Source organism: Trichogramma pretiosum, unplaced genomic scaffold (assembly GCF_000599845.2).
Source record: "Trichogramma pretiosum strain Unisexual culture from Peru unplaced genomic scaffold, Tpre_2.0 scaffold127, whole genome shotgun sequence".
In the NCBI taxonomy this organism is placed as follows: Eukaryota; Metazoa; Arthropoda; class Insecta; order Hymenoptera; family Trichogrammatidae; genus Trichogramma; species Trichogramma pretiosum.
In genome coordinates this window covers 52,892-69,581 of record NW_019640804.1, presented here as the reverse complement: position 1 = coordinate 69,581, position 16,690 = coordinate 52,892, and the positions used below count along the sequence as shown (strand labels likewise).

Here is a 16,690-nt window from a genome sequence, read left to right as displayed (position 1 = left end):
TTATATACGATTGTTTTGACTTCACGACTTGCAGATTCACAGATCCAGCCCACTCGCCGTCTAGCGGCGAAGGCCTGAAGTAGTATTTGCGCGTTGAAGTGCGCAATAATATTCTAACATAACTTCAATAGAAAAATTGCCAAAAACAAACCAGTTGGTCGTACGAATATTTCAAATAATTTTCGTCTGCAGAGACTCTTATCGATGCTAATTAGCATTTGTAGCAAGGATCTCCAGAATCAACGGAAATAGATTGTTCCATTTGAAGTAGTCAAATTTTTCATCAAAAGTATAACATCTGAACAATAAATGATAAAAAAAAATGTTGTCTCGAGGTATTATAAATTAAAATTTATTGTTCTTGAAAAATGTAAAAACTATAATGAGTTATACAAGGAATACTGAATACAATCGTGTGGTATCTGGCTCGAAGCGGTACACATAATTGACATGGATAAATTACATTGTAAAAAAAAAAAAACAGGATGATCGAGCGAACCTCGTGAACATCGCTTCGTTGGGTGAGGCGGGTGGCAAGATTTCAGACAAAAAAAAAAAAGAGAGTGGAGAAGACAACTTTTTGGAGTCGACGAAAGTATAAAAAAAAGCACAACATCGATACATGTGGAAAATAGACTGCTGCTTCCGCGTACATTACTCGCGTTATACATGTATACTTACATATCCTCAAAAGTCGTCTCTCTCTCTCTCTCTCTCTCTCTCTCTCTCTTTACGGCTCGTTCTAATCCGACACTTTTACACACACACTCATACATCGCGTGCATCTATGTGTGCGTGTATAAATTTACGTAAATGCATGCATGAGTCTTGTCGCGCAGGACTTGTGTGTGTGTACAAAATTCGTATTATGTAATATAACTGCAGCAGCAGTTATACGTATATAATTGCGCGCGCCTATACGTACATAATACTTTGTGAATTCAATATACGCGTACGCGAGTGTGTGTGTACAAATGCATTAGAAAGATCAAACCGAGCTCTGGCAGTGATTTTATCGCACGAATTACGATGATTCACTCGGTTGCGCCGCGGAGATATAGATACACACGTTTACGTCTATCGTCGAACTTCGTACGAAATACTAATACAGCTCTAATAGTACGAGACGTAGGGATAGCTGTAGCTGCTGAGCGAGCTGTAGGGATAGCCGTAGCCGTAGCCGTAGCCGTGTCCGTAACCGCCGTAGCCGTAGCCACTGCCGTAGCCGCCGTAGCCCAGCTTCCTGTAGTACAATCCGCTGCCGTGCGCCGGATAGCCGTTGAGCGGGTAGCCGCTGTAGAGCGAGCTGTAGCTGTAGGGGTAGCCGCCGTAGGCGTAGCTGCCGCCGTAGTACGGGTAGCCGCTGCTGTAGGCGTACGACGGGTAGTGCAGCACCGACGAGTACGAGTGGGCGCCGAGGCCGCCGTACACCGGTGGATAGGCCGACGCGGCGGCGACCGGCTCGGGGGCTGGTGCTGGGGCTGGTGCTGGTGCCGGAGCCGGGGCCGGGGCTGCTTTGGGCGCCGCCGCCGCGAGAGTGGACAGCAAGGCCAAGATCACCTGCGTAGAGAGATGTGTGTGAATGAGAGATATAGTTCGATGCGTCATAATACGTGCCGCGAAACAACAACACGTAGTATTATAAGCATGGTGTATAACGGCACTCGCTAACTCGAGCGCAAACGTGCAACAATAAGTGTATATAATACGGCGTATGTAGGTGAAGGAGTTAGGTTGTTACTTATTTCATGTGCTGTCATTATCACCCGAGCTTTTTACGTAAGAATCGAGAACTTGGTATAACTTCTTGTGTCTATATACATAAATAAATGAATGAAGAAGAGAAGAAAAAAAGAAAACAATGAATCGGCCTTAAGGATTACATAAATCGCGGCGCTTTTATTGACTATATAATCCATTGTGTCCTGTATGACGCTCGATTCGCGATATCTATTATTGAATGAAAAAAAATAAAAGAACAACGTTTCGAATCTAATTGAGACGCGCGTTTTGCATTGCCGAGAGAGCGAGGGAATCAGGACAACGGTCAATTAAAATTATATAGTTGAATGCTTATGTACCACGTCGAGATTGTATCTCTTCGTTAAATTTAAGTGTTTGATCGCGTCGTATTAAAATGAGCGAGATTTATATTTCTAATTTGTTTCGAAAGCCATTTTAAAAATTGCAAAACTAAAGTTTAGGGTGACCAAGTCAATAGATGGACGATCGGTGCAGAGAATCATTTTATGACATTCAATGATCGTGACTGTTTTATTAACTTGAGATAATTTTCTGATATTTTAAAATACGGCTCTGACCATTGAATATTATAAAATGATTGGATCATAAATTAATCATAAATTTAAATAATCATTAAAAACCCAATCGTTTATTTATTAGCTTGGTTACCTTCTACTTGTAAGCGAATTTAACCAAAATTAAAGTTTAAATAGCACAATTTAATAAGTTTAATAAAATAAAAAAGTACAAACATTTGGATATTTTTACAATTCAAACTAATGCAAATTAATTTCAATAAATAAATTTATTAATTGAATATTTTGAAGTATTGGTCAATAATATTAGAAAAATCTCAATGATTTGATTTTCAGCCCATACTAATTGAATGTAAATACATAATAATCATTTTTGATTGCCGTATTGAGTGCGATATTTATCAGTTAAAAAGATTTTTAAGGAAGAATCTGCACACTACTCGATAATTAAATGAATAATACGATTTATTTCATAAATATGCACATTGAAACTGAGAGCACGAAAGTTATTGATTTCTCGTAATTAAAATAATGGAAAGTGATCATACAGATAAAAATGAATTATAAAATTTGTTCATAAATGCAACTATTAATTTTTTTTTTGTAAAATGCAATAAGTAAGTAACACAATCAATTAAATTTTAAAAACGATCGAGTATCATTTTAATCTTAAAAATCGATCACTTCAATTAAAAATTGCAACAACAAAACCGTAAGATATCAAGCTCTGCACGCGGCATTATAATACAATCGCTAAGTACTCACGATTTTCATCAGCATGGCGATTGTGTATTAAACGCAGATAATCCCTCTGTCGCACAAGAGAAACTCGAGATAGAGCCGAGATGAAAAGCCGAGCTTATAATCCGTCGTCGAGAGCACAGTCCGAACTCGAATCCCGGAGCCGAGAGCGTCGCGTCTTTTATAGGCAAATAGCTTCAAAACAACAGCAGCAGCAGCAGCAGCGGCTCACCACTACGCGCAGCACAGCGATCCGTATAGTCAAAGGGGGATGAGCTTCGCGCGCGTAAAGCCACGCCGCGATGCATCATTGTTTACCTTGGACTATCTGTAAGCTATAAGCTAGCTAGCTCGCTCGCACACACACACACACACACACACACACATAGGTGTAGAATATAGCTGTAAACGCGAGCGCGATAATCCTTCCCTGGTGCGCGCGAATCTCTGGCGCGAGACGAAGAGAAGAAGAAGAAAAAAATGAGAGAAGAGAGAGAGAGATTCGATTTATTTACGCGACCGACTTATAATACTTAATATATAATCTAATCGGTAAGAGATCGGTACGAGATGGCATGCATTATAAATATGGGTAACGCACACGATCCATCGTCGTAATAAACATAAAGCATATGTAATTATTCGCACGGATAAGTGCGGCTACACCAATACACATATAGATTCTATATATACCACGACGACACGACGATGTATAATAATAAGAAGGCGCTTTTAATGCACAATGAACCAAGGACCCATGGCTGGACTTGTAGGAGCGAGCCTCACCCGTGAATATTCTCACGCGCGCACATATATTTGTGAGAAAAAAAATCCCAAGCGCTTTAATGAAAAAGGTCTACAATCTACATACGCGCACGCACACACACACGCACGAATCCTCCTTTGCGTTTACGTTACATGACGACGATGATCACGGTGCGTAGCCGATTATGCTGCGCGCCTCTGCGGGAGGTGACTCTCTTGTCAATATACACAAACGCATAAACACACGCATTCGTAAAAGAGGCGTTGGCTCGCGGACAGTATAATTACGCCCGTGTACGCACACAACACGATACACCTGTGCGCGGCGCGCGTCGAGAATCTCCTTCGGTTTATAGTTGATTTTTTTTTTGCTTCAAATTTTTTCATTCGCTCGCTGTTATGATTACTTAATTAAAAATCGCTTCGCTCCGTTTATTCAGGCAGCTTCTTTGAAATACCAATGACGACGACGACGACGATCTCTCTCGTAGCAGTAGTACACATTGATTTGCGCGCGCGCGCGCGTAAAAAGATCGTAATATACGGCTTATTAACTATCATATATATACTTTACGGACGAGCCTCGCGCGCGCATAGAAATCTATATAATCAAGCGATTTTTTTTTCCTTCTCGTTTTTTGTTGTTGTTGTGTTTAGCATAACATACACACGTAGTATATAGCTATATAGGCTTTGGAGGCTCGCTTCGTCAATGAACCGTACAGCTCTCGAGTCGCGTACACTGCACCGAGTCTATATAAATATGAGTCAAGGAAAATAAAAACCACGGGACGGAGGCGCGAGCAGCAGCGGCGCACGTTGTGAAAGCCTCGTGCAGTATATATATAATAATAAACGCGCTCGATGACGACTCGTCGTTCGTAAACAAAAAAAAACGAAGAAGAAGAAAAAAAAAATTAGCGTCCTGTCGCCGTCGTCGTCGTTGGACACGTGCTTATAGCATCTGTATATTTACGTTCGTTTAAAGGCCTGAAAACGGAAACAATGGCAAGCTTTGATTTCTATATCGAGTGCGGTCTTACGGTAATATTTGCTATGTAGCTGTTTACGTGGCTGCTAATCGCTCGAAGCATTATGGCTCATCCCTTGACCAAATGTATAATAGACATCGAGAACAATAATCGAGGCTCGTATAGTGCACAATGGAGAAAATGAATTATACGAATGGCTAATCGTCAGCGTAACGCGCGTAATAGGCATGCGAAGCTCTTCGCAGAGACAAGGTTGCTGCTCCGAGTTTTTTCAACTTTACTCTTTATAATTGACGATCGACGATCGGACCCAGCCCTAATACAATGATCAGCGCATAAACACGCGACATTACAATCGAACTTGGCGCGCGAAAAGATAATACATATATACGTAAGATACGTAAGAAGAAGAGAAAAAAAAAGCGAGAAGAAGAAAAGAAAATGTAATTAGCGCATCTATGATCTCAAGATCTATACTCGCCGCTCTTATGCGCGAGAAGCGCCGTAATTGACCCTGAACACGGCTGCGGCGGCGGCCGATCTGCAGCAGATCTTATGGAACGAGGCGATACATAGGTGTATTATAATGTAGTACATCGAGCATCATATACACACACATAATGTATTATATCCATACAGCCGCACGCTATATGTACATCGGTTTGGTGCGTCGTTGTCGTCGTCGTCGTCGTCGTCAACACTATGTTATGCCGCGTATAACGATTTTTTTTCTCTCTCTTCTTATTATTTTTTTTTTTTTTGCATATAGCTTCGATTATCCCATTATTAGACGCGTAAACACGCGCGGATGGCTATATACGTGACTCGTTTAATTTCTTCTCTCGCGCTCTTTCTTTTATCGATGCCGAGACTCATCGATGAATGCTTATTACCTTTTTTTCTCTATTCTCTCTCTCTTATATATCTCGCGCGTAAATAATAGTCGAAAGAAAATCAGAACTATATGGTAAATTACTCCGCGGAGTACACACACGCGCGTATATATACGCAAGGTTACATTAATGTAGATAAAAAAAAGCCTTATTATTTTATTCAAATGCTGACACGGCTATGGCACGTGTTAACGAGCACATCTATACACAAACACACACACACAGCGCGTCTATGGTAATGTAACGTTCATAATGTATAAGTGATTTAAACGAATCCGAAAACAATTTTCAATGGTGAATTTATCGAACTTGGTATTGTGTGGATGAATTTTAGGAATGAAAATATTTACGCGAGTAGGACGATACTTATGTTTTCAAGTACTTATATTTTTTAAAGTATACGTTTTAAATGACCTGAAAATGGCAATTCAACCGTTTCAAAAAAAGTTAGACTAATTTTCAACTGTTTAAATACGCCAGCACTAGATGAGGAGTAAATTTATTCTTAAATTTGCAAGTGGAAAGATAAAAATAATTGTATAAGACTGAGTCCAGTTTTGTCAACGCTCACCGTTGATAGTAAAACATCACCAAACCTGACCTTTAGATGGGAAAAAGCAAATTTGTTTTCAAAATCCTTATTGCCTAAATGCGATAGCACGAACTTTAAACTCCCACCACTAGATGGCGAGTATCTTTAAATCTGCAAATCTGCAAGTGACAAAGTCAAAATAATTGTATAAGTCAAAATGTTGAATATTTCTAACCACGGGACTTATCTTTTGGTGTTCACGTACTATAATAACACGCCTTTTGACCGCGAGCTCAAAAACGTTGAATTTTAATTATCCGACCTAATAATTAAGCTTGACGCGCGTATTCCCACGATCAGATATATCTGCGCTAACGATTATATTATACGCGTTGTGTGCACGCCGCGCAATAAAGCTCAACGAGTTTACATTTATGAATCGGCGCGCGGAGTACGCGATAACGCATAATTATAAACGATCTTTCGTTAAAAAAAAAGTACACGTAAATCAACGAGACTCGAGTGCTTGCGCATCGAAACACGCACGCATATACTCGAAAACAGAAAATATCGTTTGTATTCAGTTGAAATGAAAAAAAAAGGCACGATTGACATTTCATACATGTTGTATGGGTGTCGTCGACCGTAAGTTACGCAATTCCTTCGTGCATCTGTGCCTACCTATCGGGTAAAAAATTGCAACGCAATTCATTATCGGAGCAAACAAAAGAAATCCCGATAGAGCCGCGATGGCCGATTCGCTCCTTGAAATTTAATTCAAAAACCCATATAAAAATCCAAGGAGTTTCTTTGTTTTTCCGAGATTTCACAATTTTTATGACAATAATTGCAGTTCTCAGGGCTCCGACCATGATCGTAAGCAGTTAGTCACGCGAAATATTTTGTATATGCATTCAACGATCGATATACAAATAATATTCCAACGAGATTATTAAGTATCTTTATTCAATTTATGCGCAGATTCCTGGCGATTTGGTGGCCGCTGCGCTGCCAGATAACGAAGAGCCGGGCGCGCATGATGATCATCGTGATCTGGTTCATCGCCCTGACCACGACCTCGCCCTGGCTGCTGTTCTTCGATCTCGTCTCGATCTACAACGACGATCCCGACGTCAAGCTCTGCATGGAGATCTGGCCGCGACCGCTGGACGGCACCCTCTTCTTCATCATCGGCAATCTCATGCTGTGCTACGTCCTGCCGATGATCCTCATCTCGCTCTGCTACGTGCTGATCTGGATCAAGGTCTGGCGGCGCGACATACCCAGCGACACCAAGGACGACCAGATGGAGCGGCTCCAGCAGAAGTCCAAAGTCAAGGTCGTGAAGATGCTGATCATCGTCGTGATACTGTTCGTGCTGTCCTGGCTGCCGCTCTACGTTATATTCGCCCGCATCAAGCTCGGAGGTGAGAGAGTAACGCAGGAACAAAAAGAAAACTGCTCTAGTTTTCTCGTCAAAAAATTAAATACTTATTAAATACTGATATAATTTTCTTTACAAAATCATTTCTCAATCTTTACGTCTTTGAGTTTGGTTTTAACACTTTTTTGTCCTAATTTAACTTTAGCTGCTCGCTTCTTTCAAAATCACTACTCAAATATTCCAAAAATCACTTGAACTTAATAAAAAAGTTCAATTTTCGAAAAGTGAAAAAAAATCATTTTCATTTTTCTAATACAACTTTGTGTTTAATCGATGAGTCATACACAAAAAAAATCTTATTAGTAGATCCAACAAAAATAGACAACTGGATCAGCAAAAAATATTTGTCAGCAAAATATATTTTTCTGCTATACTTGGCAAAATTATTTTGCTGAGGCACTAAAATATCTTCGGCTGATTTAGCTGTCCACTTTTGTTGGATCTACATCAAAGTTTTTTTTCAGTGTAACATTTTTGATTTTAAATTAAAGGTTAATAACTCATCATTCGAAATCCTTGATCAAATACTTCAATTTTAATCATTTTATCCCTTAAAAAAAAAAGAAATAAAAAATTAAAAACTTTAATAACTTTTTAAATATTAAAAATCGAAGTGAAATTTTTTCGGGCTTTATCCTCGACGCAATCGACAATAAATGCAATTTATTTTAATAGCATTCACAATCCGATTATTCAAAAAACTTATTCGATATACATATTTAAAAGTGTCGATTTTTCACTCAAAACAGAGCTTCCTCGACGAGGAAGCAAATCTTGCATTCCATAATAACCCGTTCTATAATCTCTGTCTCGCGTCCGCAGGTAAAATAGCGGAATGGGAGGAGGAGCTGCTGCCGATCGCCACGCCGATCGCCCAGTGGCTGGGCTCCTCCAACTCCTGCATCAATCCGATCCTCTACGCTTTCTTCAACAAGAAGTACCGGCGCGGCTTCATGGCCATCATCAAGTCGGGCCAGTGCTGCGGCAAGCTGCGCTACTACGAGACCGTGGCGATCATGTCGTCGTCCACGTCGATGCGCAAGTCCTCGTACTACGTGAACAACGGCTCGTCGCGGGGGCGCGCTTTTCACGGGCCGCCGGTGCACCAGGACAGCAACGTGTCGTACATCTTCAATCACAAGTCGGCGCCCGCCTAGGACGCGTGGCCGCGGTGAACCACGTGGCAGAGATCCCGTCGGCACCATCACCACCCTGCGCAGCACCAACAGCAGCAGCATCCAGCACAGCTGCAGAGGCAGCACAGCAGCTGCCTCGCGCGCTGACGGGTCTCCGGTATAATCGTGCTCGTTATTGGTAATAATATACAATGATGATTGAGACCGATTATGTCGCAAAAGCGCCACGACTGTCCGATAATTCGAACGCTTCACCGCGATTATTACGATGTAACAAGAGATAAATGATATCCTTTTTAAGGGATATCATGTGCCGACCGAGCCGTGGCTGGCCGGTTCTGCCATGAATACGATATAATAATAATAATAATAATATACACAGACTACAAGAGCAGAGCCCCCGCTGGACGGAGCATATGATATATATACGAGTTTCAACAAAAATAAACAGAGACTCTGGACGATATGGCTCGCTCGTGAACCCCCGTAATTATAATATTATGTACGATATTACAGCAACGAGATCGCCCCGTGACGATTGTCATCGTTATAATAATAAAAATAATAATAATAATAATATTAATAATAGTAATAATAGTAATAATAATAATAATAATAATATGTATATCGATTCGTGTCCTGTGAATACACGTCGATGTTCCTTATAAATGCCGACAAATCGAAGCTTCTTTATCGACCAATTAATTTTCTTTTTCTCTTATCTTTCTCAAAAATCTCTCTTGTCGAGAATGCCACGAACACACAAAAACACACACATGGAAACATTGAAAATATATACGGTATAAAAAACAATATCTTTTAGAGAATATTCATATACAATAATAACTCGCTCGCCATTTTTCCCTCGCTGTATAGAGAATTCGAGTTTCACGATGAAACTTGAACGCAAAAAAGTAAAAACAAATGAATTAAAAGAAGAAAATAAAACTCGTCGCTGAAAATGCACTTTATTTTTCTACGACGTAGAGATTAAGAAAAAATTGTCGAATCGTAGCATCTTCTAGATTATTATATACAGCTCGGACTTTTCTGAAGGAAACTTTTACAGCTTGATGCCGATGAAATGAAAATAGAAAAAAATTATTTGATTTATAAATTTACTGATCTAAATTCCACAAAAAAAAAGTAACAGCATGAAAAATATTTTCTCGCTTAGTTCGAATTGGCACTATATAAAAGGATGCCCCTCCTCTCTTAAAATTAAAAAATATAATAAAAAGTACGATTATAGAAAACATCGAGCTCTCACGATCGTAATAGGGCCCATTACGCCATTCGGATAATATACAAACGTTTAATCGTAAAAAATAAATAATATCGTGTATATCGAAAAATCGAAGGCGATGTTAATTTTAATTCGATATAATATTTTCCGACGATCGTTACGTTAACGTTGACGATTGCCGTGCGGTCGCAATGGACGCACACACGTACACATATATACACAGTTGTAATATGTATACTATATACGTATATTAAAAGAGATAAGCATCGGTCATAAGGATAATAAATAAATTTAAACTATAACGATTATAACGACGAGAAAAAAGTATATATAGTTATACATTTAATCCATATCGCGTCGCAAGAGTCACGCTTGAAAATGAACACACAGCTATTATAAGCCAACATCGTTGATCACATCGTATTCGCAGCGAAGCATTGATTTTTTTTTCTTTCTTTCGTCAAATCAATGGCTATACGACATAAACATTGGAGTTTGAGAATATCCGATGTGTGTAGACTATTGTGATTTACTCAAGCTCCATTGCACTCGCTGTCTCTGTTGTATACTTATTACTTTTGCTGCTTTTCCGCATTGCAAGAGAAAGATTCATATAGAAAAATGTTTTATAATTGTTTTTTTCTGCGTCGCACTCATATCATCTACGATTCTCGAACGAAACAATAAAAATCTGCAATAATTAGAAATTATGCTCAAAATCGTTATTATCATTTCTTTAAAAGGCTTTAAAACGACGGACTTTTCTCTTGCAAATGTAATGCCCCCCAAAAAACATATAAAATGAGACGAAAAATAATAATACTTGTGTTCAAATTGTTTTCGAACGAGACTTTGTTATTCCTCAATAATATTTCGAGCAAATTTTTTTGAAAACAGTCTATACTGTGACTGCCGAATCGCAAATTCGTCACTGCCTTATTTATATCGCGGGTATACATGGTAATTCATGCCACTATGTCAGCGTAACATGTTCCAATATCTCCAATAACCAAAATTTAAGAGATTTCATAATTACCATGTAATATCGAGCAATTTTTTCTTTAATCGCTCATCCGCGGCGACGACGACGCGCATCTTCATCGAATCACACATGTATAAAACAAAAAAAAACAAAAAAAAAAGAAATAGCTTACTTTCACTTTTCTTTTTTCATTGAGTTCAATTTTTTCGTGACAAAAAATTTCAAACCCGGCGGAAGATCAACGAAATGTAGTAGGATAGTGCATGAGCAAATTTTTTATACGACGGTGAGGCAAAGGTGAGTTGTAGACGAAAAACGTGCTTATGAATTTATACTCGCGAAATGTAAAAGTAATCGGTAGATGTTTATATTTTTATACTAATCATTATTGCACAAAACGAGGTTGTTTCTTCTGAAATTGTTCGGTTTTTTCAAAATACAAAAACGATCGCGTCAGTTCAAATACAACGACAAATGTCTATATCGACGAAACAATATATTTTCCGTGAAATTTTCTTCATCGATCGCATCTACGTACGATATTTTTTCAATGGAACTAACTCGTTCGCCAAAAAAAAACATACGACATATCTCTGAAAAAAAAACGAGCCGTCAAACGATTAGTCTTTAAGTTTCAACGCGCGATAATAACCCGATGAGTCGGAGGTGCAACAAAAAAATCATTGATTTTCTCTCTTAATCGTATTGCAAAAATGAGTTGAAGTTGATACGTAGCTTTAAGATAAAAATTCCATCTAGACTCTAATTTGTTGTTATACGGATTCGAATAATTATTACAAATATAATAAATACTACGATAAATAAATAAAGACGTATGAAATACGTATATTTTTAGGGACAATAATAACTATTTTACGCGCGCAAATCTATCAATTTATGCGAAAGAAAAGATTGCATCTGCATCATTTTAAATATGTATGAAATTTAAAAAAAAAAATGAATTTCGTCGGTTGAATCGTACGTACTTACAATGTAACAGATCTTATTAACTATAATGAAATATTCATAATCGTTACGTGAATATTATTATATTTTAAACGATCCGTGGATGAATATATAAAATATTATAAAAAATTATCGATCCATAATAGCGATATATATTTTGAGTGCGAGTCCCCGGAGCTACATAATATACGTTATTATACTCACACACATTTTTAGGGCATATCGTGTTAAATATTTTAGCCGCATAAATATATTTACTTATATACAAAAAATAACTTCCCTGTCACACATTATTAAATCGAGTGCTTTTTTCTCTCTTCGCTAATTATAATATATAAAACTATATAAATCCAATTTTACATCGTTTTTATAACTGCTTAGCTTTTTGAAGGCTATTGGGAAATCCGTGTAATATTTAACGATTTGTGTACTACAGCAGCACTCGTATAAATGATATTTACAAATGTCGTGGGCATTATACTATAATAATAAATATAAATATATATGATTGAAAACAAGCTTTTTTGATAACGTGAAAAATATCTAACGAACTATTTACTACATATTATATGATATAAAATACATGAGTGTGTTGTAATATACATGTATATAAGTATATGATATATCGGACGCTGTTTCTCGTTTCGTTATAAAATTGTCCTGTCGTCGCTTGAAACATCAACACTTTTTCTTTTTAACTTTCCAACCAGAGTCGCGAGTTCTAATCCTGCTTAGTGTGGCGTGGATGTGATCGTGTCATCGAATTAAAAGTCGACAAAATTTTATCGCATATATCGATTTCCAAGCGATTATCGATTCTAAAGAAAAATTCAAGCTATAGTGTCAAACGTACTTTTTTCGTTGTTTTTTAAAATGAATTGAAAATTTTAATCTGATATGTAATGTGGATCGTGCCTGTATAGAACTATGTGCTCTTATATGAATATGCATGTCGATGATTTTTGGCATTTTTTCTTGAAACATGGAAGATAAGGCGATAAATAGAAGAAAATATATGAAAAATTAAAAAAAAAAAACAGAATAAGAAAATAAACGTTCGCGTACGCAAATGTGCGTGCATACGTTGGCGAGAGAAGATATATAACTTTATTTTCGTACATTGATATAAATGCAAGCCATGGAGAAAAAAGCTTGAATATTTTCACAACTTGAAATTAACATTTACACGAGCACTTTTTATGCAAAGAGACAACAAATTGTATGTACATCCCTTAACGGTGTAGGTAAAAATAATATTTGGCGTTACTTGTCGGACAAACACACACATTTGTAGTTGTGTCTTTAGATGTAACGTATATCAATTATAAATACGATGCCCTGTCTTTTAGATTCGATTGTTATATACTTTTTCGATGAAAAGATTCGTATAAATATACATACATAATAAGTGTAGGAAAGTATATCTGTTCGTATTAAAATATGTGTAATGTGTATCGACTACTGTACATCATGACGAGAAGTTTCCAATTTTAAAATTTTATCATTCAGCTAAACAAAAAGCAAACGATTTCAAATGGGACGTCTATTTAAACATATTGAATCAGTGCTTTATTCATTTTTACACCATATAATGGTCTTTTAAAAATGATTATTCTCTTCGTGTACTGTTCTCAGGCGTGTACATTAACTTGGAATCAAACAAAATGAACCATAAAAACTTCAACGAAGTCCATATTGCATTCATAAAAAAAACAGAGCAACGTCAACCATCGGCAAGATGTTAAATTTTCTGTTTTTTAACTGCTCGATTACTAATTATTCAAGTACTTACCTATATGACGAAAATATTGTCTGTTATTGATTTTCCGTCCTACACGTTACGCAGAAAGTACATCGATTGTTTTTGATCTTGAAAATAATAAAGAAAAATAATTTATATCGAATTCTAATGATATAAAAACAACAACAACTACTTGAAAAATCATTTACAATGTGATGCAACGTTTCGTTCAAATAATTTATCAAATTTTGCTGCAAGTCTTTGCGTTATTGTCGAAATGAATTCGTATTCAATTGAAACGAGGAAGTGGAACAATGTGATAAATGTACGATATTTTAGGGAAAAAATATAATTAATCATTCGTTAGTGAGACGAGAAAGTGGCCCCCGAACGTACGAATCGTACTTGCCATCTTAAAACCAGTGACAATGCAAATAGTAGTTTTGCTATTTGCTGCGAGAAATTGACTTTTCAAAGGAAACCTGAAGTGGAAATCTTGAAAATTAAAAAAAAAAAATAAGGACAAGTTTAATTTATTCCTACGAAGAAACATGAAATAGTGATTACCCATCCCGTGGGTGATCATTCAAATTTTATCTCAGCTGCTCGCGATTAATTCATCGATCGACGCACGATCTGTACAAACATCTCGGACAATCATGATAATCGTTGAAAGTGTAAAAGACTTGATTTTCTTTTTTGTTATTCGCGCGTATCCGGTTCCTTTGAAAAGTCAAAATTTTGTAATATCAATAAATCAACATTTAATAATTGAAAAGCCTTGGATTGTAAAAAGTAAAAATGTAGTTAAGTGAAAATGACATTATTTACGATGTAGTGATAAGCAGATATTGTATCGACGTACGTGAGAGCTAAAGCGAGCGTTTAGAGGAATTGTAAAATAAATGTATCATTATTTTCGTAAAGATTTTATACGTGCGACAAAGAATGACGTCGATATATTAAACAAAAAAAAACGATATTCTAAGAGAAGTTGTGTGTAAAAATGAAGGATCTTGTATAGCTTTTTAAAACTTTTAAAACTGTATAAATTATCTTTCACCATCGCGCGCGATATTTCATGTATAAAAAAAAATCGATCTGTTTCAACGTGTCGTTGTTCATGCCAACATCCTTGGTAATGAAAGTTATAATGCATCTCCGCTATTGAGTTCGAGTTTGCATCAAGTAAAAATAATCAGAAATACAAAAATTTACCGACGACAGTCGATGAATATTTTGTCATTGAAAATATTCTCGCGAGTACAAAAAAAATTCGTTCATTATTACGAAGTAAAAGCAAAAAATAACTTATCTCATTCGCGTCGATAAATGGGATGTAATTATTGAAATATGTTTAAGGTCAAGTAAGATGGATGTAAGATGAAATATATCAAGCTCATCTAATATCTGTAACTTTGTTGTATAATAATGAATATTATCGTTTTCATCTCCACTCATGTCGATGTGAGAATGTGTAAATGAAAATGTGCGTTATATGTATATCATGACTGTAAAATAAATTCGATGTAACTGAACAAATTGAATATTATAAGAAAATTGTTCAATCGCTTCACCGCGTTGGCATCGTATACAGATATTATAATTAATTAAAAGTATTAAAGTTGAAAAATCTTCTATTGTCTCTATATAATTAAACCGTAACGGCAACGTCTTATTTAATTACTATCTCTTAACAATTTTATAATCATTTTTATATAAAAGAAAACTTTGTTGTAATAAGATGTATATTTATAATTATAAAGCAAGAGTATAACAAATTAACAAGTGCTTCAACGATTTTTCTCTGTAATAACAGTTGTTACTTTTCAATCGCTTTTGCAATTTTACACGTTTCACAGTTGTCGATATTTTATCACTATCGAAAATAAAATGAAGAAATGTAAAACACTTCAATGATATAACTCCTTGTTTAACGAAAAAAAGGTTTTTAATGCAAATAATAGTTGATAAATTCTGGAAACTACAATTAACGACGCACATAGATGATATGGTTCTTATAATTTTTCGTTGTGGTTCACGATCTATGTAATAAAATTACACGGAGAATTGCAAAAAAATCTAAACAACTTGTACTATATGTAAAAATAAATAATGATTATTATCATATGAGAACATTGAATTGCTTGACAAAAATCGATTCAGATGCATGTTTCGTGTTTAACGATGTTTTACGTTTAATCATTATCATGTAAACTTGATAAATACTACTATAGCATTTATGTTTTGCTTTGGTTTCAATATATAATATTTATATGTTATATGGATAGGCAAACTTGTTATCCGAATAACAATGAAATAATAGAAACATACTATAAGTAAGAAGATGGGCACCATTGAAAAGAATGCATTATACAAAGTACTTGTATAAGTATATCTGAACAATGAAACGACGTAACGTCTCTAATGAAAAATGATTGTATATAAATTTATCAAAATGTGTAAATGTACCAATATGTTCATAGCGTTCAAAAACTTAAAATATTAACTGATATCACCCGCATAACGAGATGTTGAAAATCTGTATAATTTAGAAATAATTCTAATACAACTATAACTCATAACTATAATATTAATAATAATAAATAATATTAATGATAATATTAACATTAATAATAATATCTGCGTACAAAAATAATAAAAGTACAGAATAATACCATATAAGTTTTGATTGTTCATGTGACTTGTACTAAAGTGAATGTGAGAGTGTGAGCCAGAGTGAAAATTGAATAAAATGTTTTTGAAGGAAAAAATACAAATTTTGAATTTGAAAGAGTGATTCATTTATGACTTAGGTCACAAGCAAAGCACAAAAAAATATATATTATACATATTTTCTCAAAAGATGGAATAAAGCGTAACTTCACCATAAAATTGTTTTTTATTTACACAAATCATTTCTAATGCGATTAACCCAAAAGTTGTGCATGTAATAAAGAACAGAATATAGTT

The 16,690-nt window shown here is 35.9% G+C and overlaps 2 protein-coding genes across 2 annotated transcripts in view; one reads left to right on the top strand and one right to left on the bottom strand.

The window, feature by feature from the left end:
- Positions 1 to 16,601, top strand: part of LOC106658108 (neuropeptide SIFamide receptor-like) — a 66,262-nt gene extending 49,661 nt beyond the window's left edge. The window contains exons 3-4 of the mRNA XM_014379927.2: positions 7,184 to 7,629; positions 8,469 to 16,601. Of these exons, the coding sequence (XP_014235413.2) occupies positions 7,184 to 7,629; positions 8,469 to 8,803 (781 nt within the window). The 3' untranslated portion in view covers positions 8,804 to 16,601. The remainder of the gene's footprint in view (positions 1 to 7,183; positions 7,630 to 8,468) is intronic.
- On the bottom strand, positions 731 to 3,155 carry LOC111693826 (glycine-rich protein-like). The gene is made up of 2 exons (XM_023459633.1): positions 3,045 to 3,155; positions 731 to 1,560 (listed from the first exon to the last, which is right to left on the bottom strand). Exons 1-2 carry the CDS (start codon positions 3,057 to 3,059, stop codon positions 1,114 to 1,116), a joined length of 462 nt encoding a protein of 153 aa, XP_023315401.1. The 5' UTR covers positions 3,060 to 3,155; the 3' UTR covers positions 731 to 1,113.
- Positions 16,602 to 16,690: the final 89 nt, after the last annotated feature.